Here is a 25,196-nt window from a genome sequence, read left to right on the forward strand (position 1 = left end):
GGGTGCATCTGACGTTTTATAGCTTGACATTCATCATCAAATCTTTAATCTATTGGTTATTTGATGGAGGAAATACATTGTTCCATTTAAATAGAATGAAAGGAAAAGGCAATAACTTTCTGGAAAAGAGAAGGAATTTCAGAATCCTCTGAGACTATATTAAATATAGCTATTGTAGGAGACGGCATAATTTTGTGCCAAGAAGACTTGGAGGTACTGTCAAAAAAGGATGACTAGAAAGGGTAAGGTTTTAGGGGAGACCAGAACATGTGGTAGATGGTCGCTGGGCTGTTTGCACCTGTCACATATGCTTAGGTGCGGGAATATTCTGGGAAATTTATCTTTAGAAAAGTGTAGCCGATACCCCATTTTGAACTGTACATGTCTTCAGCATGTAGAAAAGGAATGACTGCTAGAAAGAGCCATGTCCCATTCTTCATCCGAGAGTGGGCCCCTTAGATCAATTTCCCATTGTACCTGATTATGAGATATAGAGGGATTATATCTTTCCACGATCTGTCTATAAATCATTGAGACTCTACCTTTATTTAACATATTGACCCTTAACAAAGAATCCAGGCAGGAGATTGTGAGGATAGTTGGAAAATTAACAAACTAATTTGTAAGTAACAAAAGAAAGTGAATATTAGTCCATCTGAATTTTCTGGATATTTGTAGCTTTAAAGCTGGCAAAAGTGCTATCAATATAAAAGTCCCCAATATGTATTTTTATATATTTGGGTTACAACCATATTTCCATTATTATTGATTACCGATGGCAAAGATGCGCATGTACGTGTTGGCATGTACCTGGCTTTGGTGCCTATGACGTTTGAAGCATGCTCATTTGGAAGTTTCTCCAGTGGGCTATCTACGTGTCAGCCACAGAGTTCGGCATTACCTTGGCCCGCTTCAATGGGCCTGTAACAACTGCAACAGCTAGCAGGTGGTGCTGCCGGTCCTCTGGAGGAGTCCAAAGATCTTTCTCTGCATCAGAGGCTTTCTTCCACTGCTTTCTCAATTGCCTTCTCTCTCTGACCAGCCTTTCAATCTCCTACTGCTTCCTGGATTTTGCTGGACCTGGTGTTACCTTGTTGTTTCTCCTTGTGTTCACTCCAAAGCGCTCTTCACCATAGTGGTAGATGATGTCTGCTGTGCCCACTTCTTGCTCCAGCATTTTTGTCAGGTCATTATTGACTGTTTCCCACTCTCTCTTTTCCACAGCTTTGGGCCACTTCACACTCAGTCTGTGCCCTTTGATCTTCCCCTCCTTTGGAGGTTTCTGTGGTTGGGTAGCTTCCTCCATTAACATTTCTGTGCTTAACGGACCATTACTTCAATTTGGTTTAGTTGTTTTTAGTTTTTTTAAATCAGAAACCAAAACAAGTTTGTTTTTGGTTTGAACAATCCGTGTATCATTTGTTTTTTTCACATTGGGGCGGCTGTGGCTCAGTGGTAGAGCGGTTGCCTGCAAATTGGAAGGTTGGTGGTCCGATTCCTACATATTCAATTGAGGTTCCAAAATCGGAAAATTAAAATGTGGTTCGTTATTCCTATATGAATCTGATACCAAAAAACGAATAATGGGTTATTTCAATTTTATGCTCAAATCAAAAATAGAAAATGAAATAACGGGCCCGGACCCAATTTTGATTTTGATATTTAATTTGTTTGATTTGTGTGAACCGGAAGTTATTGTCTTCTTCGTGTGTTGCACTAGGAAGTTTGCCACTATTTGGAAAACTGTAAAAAGAAGCCTGGAAAACCTTAGTGATTGTAAGTTAATGACTCATTATTTCTTTAGTAATTTCGTATCGACACCATGGCCGCACTGGAACCAAATGCTGATTAAAGACTTATTTGAAACTGGCAAGACACACGTAGAGATTTCCACAAAGCTGCAGCAGATGGGTATCCAGCAATGTTCTGAAATGAGTGTGAGAAGATTATGTGTTCAGCAAAGACATGTATCGGACACAGAACTGGAGAGGACTGTGGTTGGATCAATATATGAAGTAAGTTTTTTATATTTAGTTTTTTTCACATTATGTATCCTGCCCATCTTTCAAATGTTGTAGCGAACTGTATTTTTCCTAACAGACAGGCCCATCCAAGTTTATGACTGGCTATCTGTTTTCAATGGGAGGACACGCCGGAGAATGTTGAGTTGGCAAAATTCTCTGAGAAATTCAATTCAATTCAATTCAATTTTATTTATAGTATCAATTCATAAAAAGAGTTATCTCAAGACACTTTACAGATAGAGTAGGTCTAGACCACACTCCAGAATTTACAAGGACCCAACAGTTCTAGTAGTTTCCTCCAGAGCAAGCAACAGTGCGCGACAGTGGCGAGGAAAAACTTCCTTTTAGGCAGAAACCTCGGACAGACCCAGGCTCTTGGTAGGCGGTGTCTGACGGGCCGGTTGGGGTTATGGAAATAACGAAAATAGAAAAAATAATAGTTTGTAGCAGTTCTTTGTAGTAGTTCATGGCATAACAGGGCACTGTGCGGCATTACAAGGCACAGCAGGACGTAGCTGGGCACTGCAGAGTGTAGCAGTTGAACATGGCACCGCAGAACGTGTAGCGGGACCATGGCGACAACTGCTACCATGATTTTGGAGCATCCCTGATCCGAGGGAACATTCTGGGGAAAAAAGAACATAAGGACTCCCCAGAGCTAGGTTAGTAACACGCATTTCTGGGACATGGATGCACATTAATGAAAAGATAGGAAGATAGAGGAGAGAGGAACTCAGTGTGTCAAAGGAAGTCCCCAGCTGTCTAAAACTATTACAGCAAAACCAAGAGAGACAGGGTAAAGAGAGGAGCCTGGTCGGGCTAGAACTCTCCCCAACCGGATCGGGCTGTATGCCAAGTCTCCCTTTAGTTTTATTATATGCTTGATTATATGATAGATAAATCTGACAACTATGACGAGAAGCAGGTGGGCCGGGTTAGGCGGACGCTGCGACTCCTCATTCCCTAACAATATTCAATTTTATGCCCTAACTATAAGCTTTATCAAAGCATAACCAAGAGAGACAGCCATACCACGAATACCGACGCCAGGTAAGTCACATGCTAAGAATGAAGTAGGCCTACAGTACATGATGTTACATGCATATACTGCAAGAATTTCTTTGATGTAGAAATGGTACATGAATATTCTGGGCTCAAAATATGAAAAATGTCTTCAGGGTGCTCGTAATCTAAATCCCATCCTGTATCATGCGGAATATATGGGCCATAAAATTCACCTAGACCAAAACGAGAAGCTTGTGATGTTTGGAGCAACACACGTAGTAGCAGTTGATGGCGACAGCAGCAAAATTCTTGCCAATGCCACCATGCCAGTAAATAACAACCTTGTGATATATGAGCAAGTTTACAAGTGAATACATTCAGAACCAATGTTTTTGTCATATTTTCTGTGCAATGTATATTCTCTTTTCATTGAATGTAATGTTCTTATTGGATCAGCTAAGTTCAGTGCAGCCCATTGCACATGTACACATTGTTTTATCCCAGATCTGCAGTGGTTAACCATGGGATGTGGGACCAACTCAGAGTCGACCATGGCAGGGAGTTTTACATGCGCTTGTACATGCAAGAGATGCTGTCAAGACATACATGCCCTAGCAGGCCACCATACCTTCAAACAACATCTACAAGGGTGAGGTTTGTACATCATTGTACATATGGACAAACAGTACAACTAATATAATCAAACACCTTTTTATTTTAGCAAATAAGGAGTGAAAGCATTTAAAATGGGAATTAATTTCCCAAACTAATCTATAATCTATTACATTTTCATTCCATCTGAAATCGTGTTTTGTGTTCAACAGAATCTTTGAGTGGAAAGGATTTGGCCTGAGGTGAACAATCACGTTAACTACCCATTGAAACAGACCCTGGTAGACCTGCTGGACCAAGAAGTCCTGAACATTATTTATGACTAAATTCTGCATTTCAAACCTGACATGTCAATTAAGCCAAATTGGACTAGGCAGAGTGGTGCAATCATGGAATGCACACAGGATCCCAAATGCTAAATTGAATATGTACAACACTTGGAAGCAATTATATTCACACTCCAAGCACATACAGCATAAATGGCATTGCTTTATTTGTTTCCTTGTTTTAGGACATAGGATACCCAATGAACTTGCAGCAGGTGGCTGTCCTGCTAAAATCTCTGGAGAGCTGCTGCCCAATGCCTCTGTTGTGGCAAACATGTATGAGCAGGAGTTTGGATCCTCACTGACTTGGGTGTCAGTTTTTGGAACTGACCCATTTTCATCTGAGGAGGACAGGGTGGCTACAGGAATTAACAAGTTAAATTTAAGACTTTTGAAGACTTTTTAATACCAATTCTAAATTAAATTTAAGACCAAACTTACAATGGAAATACAAAGTGGAAATATACAGTTACCTTTCCAAGTAAACACAAAATTAACAGTATGGTAAAATGACAATAATCGTTTGAGTTTAAGAACATTGACTTAATGTGTGTAATGTGAAAGCATAACACAAAAATGTAATTGCTGTCCTAAATTATATTATTACAATATTTTCAGAACATTTTGGTCCCTTGAACAAATCAAGTGAAATAACATCAAGTGAATATTAAAAAAAACACTGTTCCTTTTGAACAAAAAAAATTAATTAAATGCCAATTCCAGACTTTTATATGATTTGTGTGCCTAACAGACAGAGAGAGAGAGAGACTCAGATGGATGGGTTGGAGTTTGTGGAGGACTCATCATGGAGAGAGAGTAGACAGCAGTGTGTGTGTGTGTGTGTGTGTGTGTGTGTGTGTGTGTGTGTGTGTGTTGTGTGTTGTGTGTATCTATATGTGTGTTTTCAGGTCTCCATGTGACCAATTTTTGTTCAAGTTTTGATGTCTACTCCTGAGCTTTTGTGAATATACTTGGAAAACAATTCATATACTATAATAAACAAAACAGTGACTTTGCACTTGAGAAAGCCTTCCCAAAAGAGTGTCCTTACCAATTTATAACGATACACGCACATTGTTTGTTTTTGGTTTTCTGGTTCAGTGTCTCGTCGAACATATTTACAAACGCACCGCATTTTTGGACTTCTGTGATGAGGTCTTTTTTTTATATATGACGCCAATCCAAATTTAGCCACGTATCTTTGCATTGCTTGGAACACGTCTTCAGTCCCGTCATTTGACCTGTATGAATTGTGGCATGTCACGGTCCTCAGCCCCCCCGTCCCCTCTGCTCCGAGTGTTGGCGTAGAGCCACAAACTGCTCGTAGGTCAGCTGGCGTTGTTGCTGTAGATTTCCCATCGTAACATCTAGCGTTGTAGCGTTGACATTGATGCTAGCGGTGGAGCAGAAACTAGCGATGGCGGGTTGCTGGCGTGCCTTTACGTAGTCTCTGTGTTTTTTGCTTTGTACGTACGATTCCGCCGCTCTGATCCCCATTGTCCCAAGTTTGATAATCTTCCGACACATAAAGCAGTTCGCTTCATAAGCATTTTCAGGCACCGACCTTAACCGAGGATACTCGTTGTTTTCAAGCCATTTGTCACTGACTTTCCATTTCCCCATGTTTCTAGACGGATATCAACAATTACTGTATCACCTGCATGCTGCTAAATTACGAATCCTGCGAAATTACAAATCTCACTGACTACGGCCACGTCAACACCCGCCCACGAAGCAGCTTGATTATTGGAGTTAGGCATTTGACCTGGAGTGGTTAAGGTTAAGGATAGCCGATTGGTCAGGGGATAGGACCTGTACAAATGGGCTTATGTTATCGCGACAACGCAGCGCAAAGCCTACCGGAAAAAAAATATTCGACAACAGATTGCCTGCCTTTTCGCGTGACATGACACAAACATATTTAAGACCTACCCAATCTGAATTTAAGATAATTTAATGCTTTTTAAGGCCTTAATTTTAGGAAACGTGATTTAAGACTTTTTAAGGACCCGCGGCCACCCTGGAGGATAGATGTCATGCAGAACAAGACTTTGCAGAAAACTACCCAGACATCTCTCTTCTTTTTAATCATGTGGTAAACAGTGACTATACACCTTTCCAAGATGCCTTGTTGTACCTCATAAATATCACCCAAAGATATGTCTGAAAAAAGTAACTGAATTGCTATGGTGTTAGGGCTGGGCAATATGGAGAAAATCAGATATTGCGATATTCTTGTACTAATACCTCAATGACGATAATGTGGCGATATTATAGGGTTGACAATGGGTGCTTTAACAAAATATCTTTACAATGAGATTTAAGATAAATAATCTTCAGTAATGTAGATATGACTAAGTGGGTAAAGGCAAAAAATGATAACCCTGCCCTAAAAAACAAAAAAACCTAGGCATACAGATTTAATTAAAAATCGTATGTAGCTGCCACTGTACCCACAACTTGTCAGTTGAATAATTTGACAATAAACCTTTGCTTTAAACTCTGTTGTATTGAACTTTTGTAGATGAAATAATATCTTGCGTTCAATGACAAAGTATTGCAGCAGTATGGCCAGAAGGGCAGACATTTTATGCTTAATTTAAACTATGGTAACTTAAATTCTGAAAAATACAAAACAAAAGTGCAAATTTGAGATTGTAACTTAGCTTTCACATCATAGAAATATTGGTATGAAAACTAAAATAACCTTATAAAAGTACATGCATGAAAGTGCTTTAACTGTAGACTCAACATGTCTACAACATTCAAGGAGAAATAGAACACAAGTGACAAAACTACGCTATTGTGAATAGCCTACTTAATGTACAATATTTCAAGAGTTTCCAAATGCAACTGTAGGAGCCATTTGTATCCATCTTGTTTGGTTAGGTTTATTTAGTTATTTATTTTAGCCACTTGGGGGAGTATTGCACTGGGTGTGGTATGTCACTGGGAAGAAGGTATATTTAAAGGTGCGGTAATTAATGAGGAAAGGTGTGGATGGCGGGGAACACACGGTTCTTACCGTAACCGTGAACACGCCGCAACATTTTATTAATCAGCACTAAGTGAAGTACTATTTTATGTGAAGTGACTCTTTTTCTACTTTTATAATAAACGGGAACACCACCCAAAGACAATCAATGCCTGGACTCAAGATCCTTTTCTACGTGTTGATAACACCATGCCATCCATACCGAGGCTTATAGGATAGCCTCCACAACGTAAGAACCAATTCCTCTTTGTCTGGATACGCTTCTGAACTGGACAGGAGCGTCCGGATCGTTTGGATATGGAAAGGATTGTTTACCTGTCGCGGAGCCTGGAAGCCTTAATTGAAAAACTCCTGTAAGTCTTCATGTCACCCAGCGCAGACCGCACCCACGGAAAGTTGGTGGGTACGCTTTCATATATCATTGCCGACAGGATTGGAAAGGATAAACGTGGACTCTCGAAGTTAATATGAAAGACTGTTTCAGTGCCGTTGCTTCATATAATTAGCATATTTATTTGCTGGTAATTGAAAGAAATTCCGACGCTCGGAATATTTTAAAGTGCTGTTGGCGGCTTCCCTAATGTAATTGTGCCGTTTAATAGAGCGCTTTTAACTGACGCGCTTAACGCACAAAGATGAGTGCAGAGGAAGAAAACTTCCAAGACTTCCAAGTCCAAGACTGTTTCTGTGGCTGTAGACGAAAATTATATTCCTGATAAGTCCAGTCCTCTTGTTAATGATTTGGGGAAGCGCACAAGAAAGTTAACAGCTGAAGGATGCACAATTCTGTTTGAAAATCTGAAAAAATAACCTTTCAAACTTCGTCTAATGTGAAGAAATGTCTAAGCAAATATACCACACTGTGCAATGAGGCTTTAGAAACTCAAACTGCTTTTCTGGAAATGCCTATGTCAAACTCTGAATACGACAAGCAACAATACTGGCTCGTACAGAAAACAATGAAGAAAAATATATTTGAGAATGATGTGAAGCAATGGTTGGCTGATGCAAAAAAGGACAATGAGAATATTGATGTACTGTCTATAATAAATAATGACATAAAGCCTGACGATGGTATTTCTAATATTTCAAGTAAAGGATCAACACATAGAGATCATTCTTCCGTCTGTTCAAAGACTTTGAGTGTTATTTCTGCATGTTTACAGGCAAAGGCTGAAAGGGCTGCACTTTTACAGTCTGCAGCTGCTTTGAAAAAAATGCATGACATCGACGCTGAAGAAGAAACCCTTCAAATTGAAAAGGCAAAGCTGAAAAGGGAACAACTAGAGGTTGACACCTAGAGGTTGGTTACAGCTAAATTGTCTGTGTTTGAAAATGCATGCGGTGGGGAAGATGATGAGTATGAAGAGGATAATGGAGAAGATGCCATGAATGCCTATCTTCATGCTCACTTGAAATCACAAACATTAAGTTATTTGAACACAGATCCTGTTTTGCAACTTCCTAAAACTGTCTCCTTCCACAAGGACAATTCACTGCCACTGGCTGCACGGCCTGCAGAGAGGCCGCACAGTCTACAAGCCCAGTCTTCAGTAAGGGCTAGTAACCCTCTGTCTGCAGTGTCATACGTACCATCTTCTCATAGGTCGGAAGGGGGGGACGTCCTTGGACCCAGACCCACCAAAGCTGCACCAGTAGGATTTCGGCCGTCACTCTCTCAAGGGAGTCAACCTACTCGTATGGGTGAGTCTGAAGTGCAGGGAAACGGACCCGGACTCACCAACGCTTCAACAGCAGGATTTCAGCCGCTGGTCTCACAAGGGAGTACACGTATGCAATCTCAGTCTCATCATTCCTCTCTTGACAGTGTTAAACACTCTCTTCTGTACGACCTCATGCAACAGCAAACTAACATCACTGCTCAGCTCGCTCAAAACCAAGCCTTAGCCTCTCTTCCTCCACGAGCTATCCCAGAGTTTGATGGTGATCCACTTAAATACACTACTTTTACTAGAGCCTTTGAGCAAGCTATTGAAAAGAAGACTACAGATAACCAAGAATGCCTGTATTATCTTGAACAATATACTAAAGGGCAGCCAAGAGAACTGGTTTAAAGTTGCTATAACATGGCTCCTGGTCACGGCTATGAGAGAGCAAAGATTCTTTTGAAAGAATATTTTGGAAATGAAATGAAAATTGCTGTAGCTTATATGGAGAAGACTAAGGAGTGGCCAATGATGAGGGCAGATGACGCTAATGCTCTGCAGTCTTTTTCAATCTTTTTAAGGGACTGTTGCAATGTCATGGAAGACTTACAGCATATGGAGGAGATGAACGTGCCATCCAATCTTCGCCTGATAATGATGAAATTGCCATATAAACTGAGGGAAAAATGGAGGTCTGTCGCCTGGGAGCTACAGGAGCCCCGTGGTTACAGAGCTATGTTCCCAGATTTTGTGGCTTTCATTGAACGTCAAGTAAAGATTCTGTCTGATCCTCTCTTTGGTGACCTACAGGGTACGCAACTAGACCCTTCCTCTAAACTCAAGAGCAGATATACTGGAAGAGGCCAAGCTACTGTTGCTGCCATTAATACTGCTGCTGGACCAACTACATCATCACCTTGGCACCAACAACACAAGGGGCCACCTTCACAGAGGAACAACGAAGAGTCGTGCTGTGTGTGTAGGAGCCAGCATTCAGTGGAGAAATGTTCACAGCTTGATCAGATGACACACAGGGAGAAAATGGACGCTTTGAAAGTAGGCAGAGTGTGTTTCAGCTGTCTGAGGAGAGGTCATATAAGCAGGGACTGTGACAAGCCTTTGACATTCAATTCAATTCAATTCAATTCAATTTTATTTATAGTATCAATTCATAACAAGAATTATCTCAAGACACTTTACAGATAGACCACACTCCGGAATTTACAAGGACCCAACAGTTCTAGTTTCCTCCAGAGCAAGCAACAGTGCGACAGTGGCGAGGAAAAACTTCCTTTTAGGCAGAAACCTCGGTCAGACCCAGGCTCTTGGTAGGCGGTGTCTGACGGGCCGGTTGGGGTTAGAATGAAGAGTGGCAATAACAAAAATAGAAAAAATTAGTAGTTTGTAGCAGTTCTTTGTGGTAGTTCATGGCATAGCAGGACGCTGTGCAGCATTACAAGGCACAGCAGGACGTAGCAGGACGTAGCAGGACGTAGCAGGACGTAGCAGGACGTAGCAGGGCACCACAGTGTAGCAGTTGAACATGGCATCACAGAACGTGTAGCGGAACCATGGCAATAGCTGCTACCCTGATTTCGGAGCCTCTCTGATCCAAGGGAACATGCTGGGGAAAAAAGAACATATGTGATATATGTAAACACAAACATCCGACTGTCCTACATATTGGACTTAAAACACAGGAAGTGTCAGTCAATAATGTACTTGTGTCATTGGAGACATGTGGCCATACTGGGGCCGGAAGTGATGAATATGTTCTCTCTATTGTGCCTGTACAGGTGAAGGCCAAGTCCGGGAGCACGATTGTGAACACCTATGCCTTTCTAGATCCTGGAAGTTCCTCTTCTTTCTGTACCCAAAATCTCATGAGAAAAATGAATCTTTCAGGAGTCAAGACTAGCATTCTTCTTCGTACCCTTGGCCAAGAGAGGTCTGTAGATACATTTTTGCTTAGTGACCTTGAGGTTTCTGGCTTGAATGAGGAAAACTTCCTGGACTTATCTGAAGTCTATACTCAGAGTTAGAAAATGCCTGTGAGCAGAAATAACATTCCCACTCAACAGGACTTGGAGGGATGGAAATACCTTGACGGCATTAAAATTCACAGTCTTGAGGCAGAGGTGGAATTGCTGATAGGTACCAATGCGCTGAAGCTTATGGAACCATGGGAAATAATAAATAGTCAAGGTGAAGGACCACATGCTGTCAGGACTCTATTGGGGTGGGTTGTGAATGGCCTGCTGAGAAGTGGCAAACCGTGCAAAAGTAATTTTGGCCATACTACTGTCACTGCTAATAGGATCTCAGTTGCCAAGTTACAGGACTTAATGGTTGCCAAGTACAATCAGGATTTCATTGGGAAATCAGATGATATGTGCCTTTCCAGAGAGGATCAAAGGTTCATACAAATAATGGACTCTTCAATTCAGATTAACGGACACTACTGCTTTGACTTGCCTTTTAAGGCTGAAGCTGTCATTATGCCAAACAACCACAGCATCGCAGAGCAGCGTCTTCTAAGCCTTCACAGGAAGTTGAAGCGGTATAGATGACTTGATCACAGATGTTCTTGGCTCAAGAGAAGATGTAATTTAGATTAGCTCTGCACAAAAGGCTCCTATAGTTTAATCTAGGTAATCTGGGTAATTGTGGTTAAAGTAAAAATTCACAATTATGGGGCCGGTGTGTAGGAGCCATTTGTATCCATCTTGTTTGGTTAGGTTTATTAGGGGTCCAAGCCCGAGGATGCGTGCACCGCGGTATCGCAAGGCGATACGCGGTTCACACAGCAGGGCTGTGGAACCCTATTGTTTTCGGTAAGATTTTCCTCCATTATTATTAGGGGTCCAAGCCCGAGGATGCGTGCACCGCGGTATCGCAAGGCAGCAGGGCTGTGGAACCCTATTGTTTTCGCTAGGATTTTCCATTTTCCATTTTCCTCCATTATTATTATTATTCCGCGCCGCATAAAAGTGGTGCTGCAGCCTAAACCGTACATGGTGGCGACGCGCCCTTTTCAGGACTGGTCCGAAAGTCCGCAAAGACCTCAGCCAAAAAAATTGACCCACTTCCACCACTAGGTGGCGCTATACCAGGACAAAACGCGTTTGGCCCTATAACTCGCAAACCGTACATCGGAAATTTAAAAACCTTACATCCACGCGTTCCCTGGATCCTACTGAATCTCGTGATATAGGCCACGCCCATTTCCGCCTAGACTTTTATGCGTGAAAAATCGCGATTTATCAAAAAACAACTTTTTCTATCTCCTCCGAGACCGTGCAATGGATCCGCACGAAACTTGGCACATAGCATCTCCAGACCGACCTGACACAAAGTTGTATAAAGAATTTTTATAGGATAAAAATTGCGCGTGTTACACGCAAACAAATTTGTGTAGCTAGCTATGGAAACATTTCCTTTGCCATATCTCGGCCAAAATAAATGCTATCAAAGCCAAACTTTAGAATATTACTTGCTATGACCCCCTGAGGCTCTGTGCCAAATTTGACGAACATTGGCCGCTAGGGGGCGCCACAAATACAAAAAAGTGTGCTTTTCATGAAAGTACTTTGCCATATCTCGGCCAAAATAGGTGGTATCAACACCAAACTTGGGGTGATTGTTTGGCATGCCACCCGGAGGCTTTATATCGAATTTGGTAACGATGGGCCATTAGGGGGCGCTATAATTAACATTTGTTGGTTTTGTCGACAAAGTCAATGCATTTAAATGGGGAATTTGCAATTGCAATATCTCTGCCACAGTAAATGCTATCAAATCCAAACCGGTAATGATTGTTTCGCCCACCGCCCGGAGGCTCTCTGCCAGATTTGGTAAAGACAGGCCCTCTACAGGCGGTCTAATCAACATAGGACATTTCCCCGGGTCGCTGGGGACGACTGGCGCGGGGAGGCTTGGACCCCGTTGAAACTGCGTGCAGTTCTAGTTATTTTTCTTCACCACGTAAACCTGGTGCTGCAGCCTAAACCGTACATGGTGGCGACGCGCCACTTTCGGGACTGGTCCCAAACTCCGCAAAGACCTCAGCCAAAAAAATTGGTACACTTCTACCACTAGGTGGCGCTATAGCAGAGAAAAAACACGTTTGGCCCTATAACTCCCAAACCGTACATCGTACATTTAAAAACCTTACATCCACGCGTTCCCTGGATCCTACTGAATCTCGTGATATAGGCCACGCCCATTTCCGCTTATACTTTTATGCCTGAAAAATCGTGATTTACCGAAAACCAACTTTTTCAAACTCCTCCTAGACCGTTCAATGGATCTGCACGAAACCTGGCACATAGCATCTCCAGACCGACCTGACAAAAAGTTATATAAAGATTTTTTATAGGATAAAAATTGCGCGTGTTACGCGCAAACAAATTTGTGTAGGTAGCTATGAAAACACCAACTTTGCCATATCTCGGCCACAATAAATGCTATCAAAGCCAAACTTTACAATATTACTTGCCTTGACCCCCTGAGGCTCTGTACCAAATTAGACGAACATTGGCCCCTAGGGGGCGCTACAAATACAAAAAAGTGTGTTTTTCACAAACGTAATTTGCCATATCTTGGCCAAAATACGTGGTATCAACACCATACTTGGGGTGATTGTTTGGCATGTCGCCCGGAGGCTTCATACCAAATTTGGTAACGATTGGCAAATAGGGGGCGCTATAATCGACCTTTGTTGGTTTTGTCCCTGAGGATCTCTACCAAAGTTGACAAACATTGGCCACTAGGGGGTGCTACAAATACAAAAGAAGTGTATTTCTCATGAACGGCTCATCCGAATTTTACGAAATTTGACAGATAGCATCTAGGCCCGCTCCCGAGGCGGTCCTCGCAGCGGGGTGGTGATTGGTGCGCTCCCCGGGTCGCCGGGGACGACTGGCGCGGGGAGGCTTGGACCCCGTTGAAACTGCGTGCAGTTCTAGTTTAGTTATTTATTTTAGCCACTTGGGGGAGTATTGCACTGGGTGTGGTATGTCACTGGGAAGAAGGTATATTTACAGGTGCGGTAATTAATGAGGAAAGGTGTGGATGGCGGGGAACACACGGTTCTTACCGTAGCCGTGAACACGCCGCAACATTTTATTAATCAGCACTAAGTGAAGTACTATTTTATGTGAAGTGACTCTTTTTCTACTTTTATAATAAACGGGAACACCACCCAAAGACAATCAATGCCTGGACTCAAGATCCTTTTCTACGTGTTGAGAACACCATGCCATCCATACCGAGGCTTATAGGATAGCCTCCACAGCAACAATTTAAGAAAATATACAACATGAAATAGTACAAATCTGAGATTCTACCTTAGCTTTCACACTATTGAAATATGAGCAAAAAAAGTTGACATGTTACACAACTGAATTGAAATTGAAAACAAAGAACAGTGCTATTATGCATGATTGTGTCAGAAGTGGACTTTGACTGATAAATGTAATTGCATGATGATTTCTGTAATGTTTCTGATGTGATGAACTTATGCCATGTGTTTTAATGTTTGCATGTTTTTATTCTATTTTTATTGCATGCGTAAGTTTTTATTTCAGTTATTTAATTGCATGGACTGATTTTACCCTTTTGACAAGACTGAAATTCCTCCCCTCTTTTTAGTTAGACCTAAACGAGCTCAGGTACGTAAGTGAAATCACCTGGGCGAAATAGAGAGCAGGTGTGGTAATGGATTGGCCTGTAAAAAGGGAGACAGAGCAAACCACAGGAGAAGGAAGAGAACAGCAGAACAGAATGAGAGAGAAATGAGACGGAGCACCGGTGACGGAGGTGGCAGCAACGGTATGCGGTGGTACATGACGGAAAGCCGGGAGAGTAGATGTGATGTTGATGAGTGGTCGGAGCGCTGGGCCGGCCAGTGCGCTGACAGAGGCTCGGGCCGGGTCTAGGCGGAAGTGACGGGTGATGCCGAGAATGGAGCAAGGGAAACGGAGGCCGAAGAACCGAAACGGGTAAACGAAAGAACAAATGACACTGAGGAGTCGAGCAGGAGAGAGCGGAGTGGAGCAGAGTGGAGGAGAGATCGACGGACATGGAGGACAGTGGTAGCCAAGACGAAACGATAGGCTGGAGAAGAGCTGACGAAACGAACTGAAGTGCGGTTGGACTCGGGGTGGTGCAGACTGGATTACGTCCTTAGAACCTGACGAAAAGGGGGACTGCAGCCACCTAAACGAGGAGTTCAACGCGAAAATGAAGCTAAGTAAAGGAGAGTCTGCCAGCTGTCCTCGGAGAATGTGTGGGCAAAGAACTGCTTTGTGACTTGTTGATTGAGAGCTCTCTCCCTGTTTCCTCCCAGTGTCAGCCAGGTGGGAACGCAACACGCAACGCGGACCAGTGAGAGGAAGACCTACGTTTCCCGGGCAGGAGCCGGCTGTCCTTACAATAAGCATCACCACGGACTGTAAAGAACACTGAGCATGATTGACAAAGACTTTACTTTTTAAAACATTTTATCTTTTAGTAATTTTATTGTTTTAGCTGTTTTTAACACTCTTTTAACCGGGGTTTTAGAAATAAAGTATTATTGCTGTAAGATGCTTGGTCTGCGTCCAGTGTTTGTCAGTGGAATGAAGAAATTCAATTGCTGGTATACCTATTTTAGCATAGGAACTTTCTACCGCACCTCCTCATCCCTCTCTTGGTCTCCCCGCGCCTCGGAGGGAGGGAGTGCGACAATTGCACAGTATTATTCCCACAGTATGCTTCCCTATGCATCAGAAAGTCCAGTTAGTTTTTGAATGTTGTCACCAAAATCATCAGCTCGACATTTTGGGCAAAAGGTAGAATTATTCTGCCACTCTTCAATGCAGCTCCTACAGCCAACAAGGCTTTGGCAGCACGATGAAACCATGGGCTCAACCACTGGACCTGCCAATTTAAATCAGAAAACAGTTTTAAAAACTACAGTATTTCATTGAAATGAATTGCTATATTTGGTCTATGTTCTTCATGGAAAGAGTTAATTAGTTGTACTTATATATGTGTATATAGACTAAACTTTGTCTATGGTATTAGCTGTTTATTTATTTATGGTTGTAGAACACCTGATCTGGGATTTTCCATATTTATCTAATTATCAATTGTCATTCGTTGCTAAATAAGACAATGCAAAGTGTATTTTTTTAACAACTTCTGAATTATGGATAATACAGTTTTTTTAAAGAAAACAATATAATAAATTGTTACTTTTGCAGACAATACAGGCAAAGGCATCTCTAACAGCTAATGCTTCGTCCTCAGTCAGGGACAGTTTTGTTCTGTGGTTGGAATTTGCAAACTCCATCAGCTCCTTCACTGCAGTGGACACTTCTTGCATTCCCTGGGCTGCCAGGACCACCTCTTCAATTCTATCAAAAACGCCATCGTGGCCTGTATCTTCTCGTCAACAAAATTAGCACAATATACAAAAATCAAATTATATCCAATAAATGCAACAATTTTAACCCTGTCAATAGCTATTAACACATTAAACAAAATCAAAGTACATAAATAATATCAACCCTAAATCTCATGCAGTCCTAGAAACTTGACAGAAGAATTGCAACATCTACACCAAAGTAAATTGTGTATGAGATTCTCTGTAAAGTCTTTCCCTGGAACAATTTGTGACTATTTGTAATGAGGCCTATATTGGCAAAACATCTTACAGTTACTCCTCACCTATGAATTTACAAGAACATAGGCAAGGCAAGGCAAGGCAGCTTTATTTGTATAGCACATTTCAGCAACAGGGCAATTCAAAGTGCTTTACACAAAATCAGTTAAACAGATAAAACACAAGTAGTTAAAAATCATAAGCATTAAAAACCGGTAAAACACATGAATAGACAGTTAAAAAATAGACACATAAAACACAAGAATAAAAGTTACAGTGCAGCATAAGAAATTTAAAGAAATGAGCAGTCATTTAAAGAAAGGCAGCATAAAAAAGAAAGGTCTTCAGCCTTGATTTAAAAGAACTGAGAGTAGCAGCGGATCTACAGGTTTCTGGGAGTTTATTCCAGATATGTGGAGCATAGAAACTGAAAGCTGCTTCACCCTGTTTAGTTCTGACTCTGGGTACAGAAAGTAGACCTGTCCCAGATGACCTGAGAGGTCTGAGAGGTCATAGTGTAGTAGCAGATCAGAAATGTATTTTGGACCTAAACCGTTAAGTGATTTATAAACTAGCAAGAGTACTTTGAAATCAATTCTTTGAGACACAGGAAGCCAGTGTAAAGACTTCAGAACTGGAGTGATGTGATCCAGTCTCTTGGTCTTAGTGAGGACTCGAGCAGCAGCGTTCTGAATCAGCTGCAGCTGTCTGATTGATTTTTTAGGGAGACCTGTAAAGACACCGTTACAGTAGTCAAGTCTACTGAAGATAAAGGCATGGACAAGTTTTTCCAAATCCTGTTGACACATAAGTCCTTTAACCCTTGATATATTCTTAAGGTGATAGTAGGCTGACTTTGTAATTGTCTTAATGTGGCTGTTAAAGTTCAGGTCTGAGTCCATGACTACACCCAGATTTCTGGCTTTGTCTGTTGTTTTTAACATTGTTGTTTGAAGCTGAGCGCAGACTTTTAATCGTTCCTCTCTTGCTCCAAAAACAACCACCTCAGTTTTTCCTTCATTTAATTTCAGAAAGTTCTGGCACATCCATCCGTTAATTTGTTCGATGCACTTAGTCAGTTTTTGTATTGGACTATAGTCCCCTGGCGATAAGGTTATGTAAATTTGTGTGTCGTCCGCATAACTATGGTAACTTATTTTGTTGTTCTCCATAATCTGGGCCAGTGGGAGCATATAGATGTTAAACAGAAGAGGCCCCAGAATAGAGCCTTGGGGAACTCCACACGTCGTATTTGTATGCTTGGATGTATAATTACCTATTGTCACAAAGTAATCCCTTTTCTGTAAGTAGGTTTCAAACCAGTTTAGTACTGAGCCAGAAAGTCCTACCCAGTTTTCCAATCGGTTTAGTAATATGTCGTGGTCGACCGTGTCAAATGCAGCACTGAGATCAAGTAATACTAAGATTGAAATTTTGCCACTATCTGTGTTAAGGTGGATGTCATTAAAAACTTTGACGAGAGCCGTCTCAGTGCTGTGGTGTGGTCGGAAACCCGACTGAAAGGTATCAAAACATACAAATATGCAACCATAATAATGTGCATTTTCCAAATTAAGTACCTCAGTCTCCTCTTTTTACTAGCTTGTAATTGTAAAAGTGTTCTTCCTGCACAACAAATACTTTGATCCTGTATAGAAAAAAGTATAGTCCATTAATTGTGCAAATGGTATAACATGTCTCAGGAGATGGGAAATAACTCCTACTACAAATATGTTAATTTGAAGCATAGATTAAAAAAAAAAGTATGCTGGATTTATATGTACTATTTCAAATTTCTTTCATATAAACAATACACAGTCTTCAGCTATACCTCTGGTTCCTTCCGAGTCCAAGATCTTGTTTCCCTGGCCGTCAGTGAGGATGCGTGAATCCTCTTGTTCAAGGGCGTCATTGACTTTGTTTTGGATGCACATAACAGAAGCCTCAAATTCCGAGAAACGCACAGTCAGTGTTGTGCTAGTCTCCAACTTGCCATCAACAAGCTCAGCAATGAAGATGTTCCTGTATATTGATAATAGAACACAATTATTTTACTCATTGTTTAGGCCATATTCATAATACAGCCTATCAAATGCATCCAAGTGAATTATGCAAATATTGTACAGTGACTTGATAACATAATGTAAACATTCCATTGAAAGCTCATTCTTCTGCAGATATATAGCTCAGTGTAAATTCTTTCAGGAAGACCTAACTTTTAATCGGTGCACTCCTAAATCCTAATGTACTTTGGGGAGTCTAATTTCCAAAGACTTTGTACATTTTATTGAGCTGTACAATATATCATATTTGACACTGATAATATTTCAATCAGGAGAGACATGTTTGCAGATAAGATTAAGTCACACTTGTGAATAAATGTTATAAGTCTGCATGTAGTTATAGCTACCATAACAAGCAGAGCATTGCCTCGGACACAACTGTAATCGTATAACATACTCTTAATATTGGTGTGTTGCTAAGTTTTATTCGTCACCTTTGGAATGTTTTTGTCAGAGTAGCTCGTGGATTTGCTGAACGGTCAGTGTATGTTTGGTCATTCGATTTTCATTTCATGAACAGGTATTAAAAAACAAAAAACGAGTGGTAATTTGATTTTTGTTTTAAAAAACAAAATTGAAAATTGAAATATAAAGCATTTTTCCTTTTCATGGTCAAAAAAGGATGAGCGAAATTAAAAAATATATGTTTGATTTTAATTTTCTATTTCATACAACAAAACACATATTCACTTGAAAACAGAAACGAAAAAAGGCCTGTTTTTTCATATTCTCAGACCGGATGTTTTCATGCGGCAAGAACATTCGCGCGAAAACAGTCTAATTGCTGGTGTAACGTTACCAGCGTTGCTTTTAGCCCACGCTAAAATGGCTTTGGATCCATACTCTGATGTAATTTTAGACATGGCGAAACAAGGCCTGTCATCTGCAGAAATCTCTGCACGCATACAACAGGAAAGTAGGGGCGCAGGAGGATTTTCTGCAAGAAATGTGAGGAGATTTTGCGCTGAAAATGGCTCAAGCTTGATGGGACTCCCAGACGCACATTTGGAGTTGGAGGTGGCAAAAGCTATAACCGAGGTATGAACCTGCTATATTTTCCTTTTGCTACTGATTTGTGTGTGTGTGTGTGTGTGTGTGTGTGTGTGTGTGTGTGTGTGTGTGTGTGTGTGTGTGAGTGAGAGAAATGGATGGAGAGAGTGATTGAAAAAAGAGTAGGCCTACTTGCATACACATAAACAGCACTTATAAATCCTATCACAAGAACACCATATTGCATTGTCTATTTTCATGATAAACATATCAGCTAATATGATTGTGGAATATTAAAATCATGTTAATTTGTTATTTTGTAGACGGGACCCACATATGGAAGAAGGATGTTAAAGGGGTATCTTGCCATGAAAGGAGTGAATGCTGCTGAGACACGAATTGGATCAATGCTCAGAACTATACATCAGCCTTACCATGAAGCAAGACGTCAGGTATGTTACAGTCTCAGCCGTAACATTTTATATCATCAAACTTGTGGAATTTATGTGTGTTGTTTTAGTGTTTAATTGTCAATATTTAGTTTGTATAAGATAAAATATACTGTCCACAGTATATGTATATAATGTGATTGTCTTCCTCTTTTAGGGTGCCCGCAATCTCAACCCCACACCATATCAAGCTGACTACATGGGTCACAAGGTTCATTTGGACCAAAATGAAAAACTTGCTATGTTTGGGGTTACCCATGTTTTAGCCATCGATGGCTTCAGCAAAAAGGTCGTTGGTCATTCTACAATGCCTATAAAAAACAACCTTGCCATTTATGAAGATGTTTTCAGGTAATAGCCAATGTTCTTTGCGGGCACTAAAGGTTATGTAATTTCTTCAAGACAGTGTTTGTTGGCAATTTTATCAATATTATGATATGAGACTATAAATGGTCTGGGACTTGAATGTTGTAATAACCATGACATGACATAAGTGCAGTCTCTTTTAGGTTTTACAGTAAGAGCATGGTTCAATCACATTTTTCACTAGTCATTTACCTTGAACCCACTTATCAAATTAAATTATGCTTTTCAGAAATTGGAGAGAAAAGAGTGGCTGCAAATAATGTAACAAAATAACAAATATTGCTCCCAAATAAATTAAGACTATCCCTTAAATAGTTGTAAAATATTGCATTTAGTCAATATGTCTATGTATAATGACCATTGCTGGAAATCTACATTGTTATGGACCGTATTATAGTGTGAATAAATTATTTGTATAATGAAGCTTGAAAAGTTTTGCACAAATTAAAACCCACTCTTCCATCCAATAGGCCTGCAATACTTACCTATGGGATGTGGGACCAGGTGCGAGTAGATCATGGAAAGGAGTTTTATTTGACCCTCTTCATGCAGGAGCTGCTGTCATCTCATCGCCACAATCAGGAGAGAAGACCTTATTTACAGACTTCATCCACAAGGGTACAGTTCAATTGTTTGTGTGGTTGCTTCAGTAACACACTACTTGTACTGAATACATTATTGTATGATTACTTTTGAGTTTGCTTCAGCAGCAAATTCTAAATTTTAGGGTAAACATAGCTTTAACTTTGGCCAAGAGCAGCTTTCTTTTTTTAAATGTGGTTACAGCTCAACACTAAACTACTGCGGAAGGAACCACATTGGAGTTTATCCAAACTTTAGATTGTAGTTACTTCATGAGCCTTGTTTTTTGTGAGTCCATTTGGGAAAAGGTTCTTTTAAGCAGAACTGGTAAGACTAAATTGACTAGATCAGCGGTAAATTTGCATGTCCAGTTAGGTGGACGGTATGTTTATGTAAGTATAATGACAACTGAGTTGGTAAATATACAGATTTCCATCTCCATTATAAACATATTTTAAGCAATGGGACTTAAATATTGTATCAATTTTTCTTTAACCCACCAGAACAAATTGACTGACAAATCGTTGTGGCAATTTTAGAACCATGTGGTTGAACCAGTCTGGCCTGAGGTGAACAATCGTGTCAATTATCCACTGAAGACAGCCCTTCTGCAGTTGGTGGATCAAGAGGAACTAGACATGGAAGACAACCTTGTCAGATACTGTGTGTCCAGCCTGACTGGCCAGTTGTGCCAGATTGGTCTTACAAGAATGGTTGAGTCATGGAATGCTCACAGAATTCCAGGTAATATAAACCAGTGCTGCAAAGATTAAAATAATTACAACAGACATTCACAAGTTTTAAGACTAACAGTATGTTCTTTTATTTTACAGGTAAAGGTATACCGGATAATTTGGCTGCCAGTGGGTATCCAAAAAAAATACCACAGGAGCTGTTGCCTCATTCAGTTGAAGCAGCAGACCTCTTCAGAGAACAGCTGGGATCTTCACTGACAACCCATTCTACTTTTGGAGTTGATCCATTTTTAACTGAACAGGACAAACTTGCAGTCGAGAATCAGTTTGCAGAGAAATATTCAGACATTTCAAACTTGTTCTCTAGAGCAGTTAACAATGACTTTGCTCCATACAAAGAGGCGTTGCTCTATCTCGTAACAATAACTCAGCGTAATGTGTGAAAAACATTTGCTCTATTTGAACTACAGAATGTAAATTACTGACAAGAGCAGTGACTTGGTAACAATTGGTGTTTGGTAACAACTGTTTAAATCAGTAAAACAGTGATGTCTATAAGAACAGTAGTCACATTTTCAACAAAAACAATTTCACGTCACTTGTACAAGAACTCTGACCAACACATTGAATTGATAAAACAAACGTAAACACAACATGCCTATTTGTGAGTATAAAGTGTAAAATCTTACTCCTCTTCAAAAAAGGATCTCAGAACAGAAAAAGCCTCTGACAGACCATTAACCTGAAGTATGTTGTTGCCTGCTGTGTTCTCTCTGCATTGTCTCCGTGTTTTTGTAACATTATACCATGAGCTGTTACAAAAAGGTTTGCATCAGTAGATGCAGTTAATTGTTGTCGATGAGACAGCTGATCTTGGGTAGAGAATGTAAAAAATGATTTGTATTTGGAAATCTCAAATTCTGTCACACAAAATAAAATGGATCCAGAATTATCTTTCATCTATTGCATACTTACTCATACAGACAACCCAGCAGAGTCCCTGCTTGCTGGTGTGTAGCTGTGTGTGGTTTAGGAGGACCCTCTGAGTGGAGGCCAGGGTGCTGAGCTCTCTGACTGCTGCGGTGATGTCTGCTGGGCTCTGGGAGGCCAGCACAAGCTCTTCTAACTTCTCAGGGACCTCTCCAATACCTGCAGCTGCGTCATCTTTTCAGCTGTTACGAGGGAAAAATGTTAATAAATATGTAGTGGTTGTTTTATTGCAGCTTTGGTTGACTGTGGTGGGGTGGAAGCCTGGTTTAAAAAGTTAGAAAAGGGGAAAGAAACAACAACTTCATAACAAAAGCAAGGGTTTTATTTATGAATGTAGCTTGGCAAAGTCAGGGCAGCTACTTATGTAATTCATCTGTTCAAAACAAGACACTTGTCTAACACAAAACAAAAAAGCAGAGGGTTGGGGATGAGCTTAAATTCTATCTTAGATTATTGGACTAAATAAAAAAAAGTTGACAGGCTCTCAGACACCCTGATAGCCAAATAAATCTCTGGCCCAAACATTATAGAAGTCACTGTACAAAAGTGGTAATGGATAGGGTAGGCCAACGGGTTGATTTAAAAAAAAAAAAAAAATGTAATAGTCACAATAGTAACAAAAGGCAAGAGTAAGTGTACATTAACATTTAAAAACACAATGCATTTCAATGTTTGTACAAAAAAGATTAATATTATAGTTTAAAGTAACATGTCAACACGTTGGGACTTTAGCTTATTCACTGTTTCCCCCAGATTATTATTTTGTCACTTATTGGAAGCAGTAGGATAGATGGAGCTGGTTACCTCCAGGATCTGTGCTAAGCTAGGCTAGAGGTGGGGCAGTCAGACAGAGTTGACACACGCACAGAGATGAAAATGGTATATATACCCTTATCTAACTCTGGTGGATACGGTGAATAAGACAAAGTCCCAATAAGTCACTGTGTTCCTTTAAGATTTCCTCAGTTGCCTCCTTTTTTTACCCTGCAACTCCTGGAATTCCTGTTCTTGCACAGCAAGAATCTTCCGTGCATTCTGTTTCCAGTAGTGTGAACCTTTTGAAATAGGTGTGGAAACCAGGAAAACACACATTACAACTTAGGTGGGTGGTTCAGTCATGTGTAATTATGTATCATCTAATCTTCAAGAAACTAAATGTCACCCACCGGTTGTTCCTTCAGACTCCAAAATAGCATTACCCTGGGCATCAGTCAGTACCATAGGGCCATAGCTTCCAATGGCATCTTGTACTTTTCCTATGATCCCTTGAAGATTAGCCTCACATTCCAAAAACCTGACCACCACCATTCTGCTGGGAATCAACCTCCCACCAACGACCTCAGCCAGGTACAGTGATCTGGAAGAATATTAAAATAATTGATATGACACACACAGGTCATTTATAAACCTGGCAATGGTTAATGGTCATGTATTTTGTTCCCAACAATAACCATATTGTCACTTGAGAGAGTCAGGGGGAAAATTAATGTACATAATGTAAATGAAATGCGAAAGTACTATTCAATGTTATTACAAAACAGCTACAAAGGAGACAAAGAATGGCAACTGTAGTTGATATGAGCATATCAAATGTTAAATAACTATGGGTGTTTTTTAGTGAAATTACATTTACATGTTTATTTATTTCCTATCCTGTCACCCAATTAGAACATTTTAAAATATTAAATCATACCACTGTTATTTAACAACCAATTTAGGACAACATTACCTTTGAAATGTTTTAGTGACTGCTCTGGGGGAGGCTGAGACAGTTGAACTCGCAGTAGTCGAAGGTGTTCGCATGAATGCGAAACGTTGGCCCGTGCTAACATTAGTTGAAGCTGATGAGGCGTCCTCGTCCTCACCGTGAACCTCATAATGACCTCTTGCAGTAAGGTCGAATGAGCTGAACACGCCAGATGCTCCCGGAAACAACGCCACATTTGCATCGTTAGTTAGGTACAAACTACGAGTTGAGACCTGTAAAGAAAGTGTACATTACAAAACCACTCAGTGTATTTTCTCCAGTGAATGCTGAGAGTAAAACTTCTCCAAATTCTAAATGTCTAAATTACGTTTAAATAAGGCTAACGATTAGCGTTAACGATCAAAACAGCTCGTCTAAGGTCAGGTTAACAGGCTAACCCTCAGAGACTGATGTCATAGCCTAGAGAACATACGTATTTTTTACCTGAAATATGCGACTAAGTTTTTCTCCAGTCATGTCTTCTTCCCTGAGACACACTCGTTTATTGTTCCTGAAAACTATGTACTGGTCCATTTCTATCTAACGTAGAAAGTAACAATTTTTAATTTGAACAGAAATATGTGTCACGCTAGCTAGGTGAGCGTTACACATGAAGCAGCCTCTTCTCACTACACGGCGGCATCAGTCTCATTGGCCCTTTTGCGACAACATCCGGTCCGAAAATATGAAAAAACAGGCCCTTTTTCGTTTCTTTTTTCTAGTGATTATATGTTTTGTTGTATGAAATAGAAAATCAAAATCAATTTTTTTTTTTTAAATTTCGCTCATCCGTTTTTGACCATGAAATGGAAAAATGCTTTGTATTTCAATTTTCAATTTTGTATTTTAAAACGAAAATCAAATAACCACTCGTTTTTTGTTTTTTAATACCTGTTCATGAAATGAAAATCGAATGACCAAAACATACACGGACCCTCTTCAAATCTCACATTTTGAAACTGCCGCTGAAAACGGGCGAATCCCAACAAAGCTAAAAGATGACGTCAACATCTCGGGACCTGTAGTTTTGTCACGCC

General features: G+C 40.5%; 1 protein-coding gene across 1 annotated transcript; it reads right to left on the reverse strand.

Moving 5' to 3' along the window:
- Nucleotides 1-23,363: 23,363 nt before the first annotated feature.
- LOC116687049 (uncharacterized) lies at nt 23,364-24,756 on the reverse strand. Its single transcript, XM_032512137.1, has 4 exons — nt 24,604-24,756; nt 24,142-24,392; nt 23,579-23,769; nt 23,364-23,467 (listed from the first exon to the last, which is right to left on the reverse strand). Exons 1-4 carry the CDS (start codon nt 24,691-24,693, stop codon nt 23,364-23,366), a joined length of 636 nt encoding a protein of 211 aa, XP_032368028.1. The 5' UTR covers nt 24,694-24,756.
- Between the last annotated feature and the right edge of the window lie 440 nt (nt 24,757-25,196).

The sequence above is a fragment of the Etheostoma spectabile genome, chromosome 3 (assembly GCF_008692095.1).
Source record: "Etheostoma spectabile isolate EspeVRDwgs_2016 chromosome 3, UIUC_Espe_1.0, whole genome shotgun sequence".
Taxonomy (NCBI): domain Eukaryota; kingdom Metazoa; phylum Chordata; class Actinopteri; order Perciformes; family Percidae; genus Etheostoma; species Etheostoma spectabile.

Coding starts and splice junctions, on each gene's coding strand:
- LOC116687049 (XM_032512137.1), bottom strand. CDS start 24,693: ATGGACCAGTACATAGTTTTCAGGAACAATAAACGAGTGTGTCTCAGG. Junction 23,770..24,141: donor GTCACTAAAACATTTCAAAG/GTAATGTTGTCC, acceptor ATATTCTTCCAG/ATCACTGTACCTGGCTGAGG. Junction 23,468..23,578: donor GGAGTCTGAAGGAACAACCG/GTGGGTGACATT, acceptor CTATTTCAAAAG/GTTCACACTACTGGAAACAG.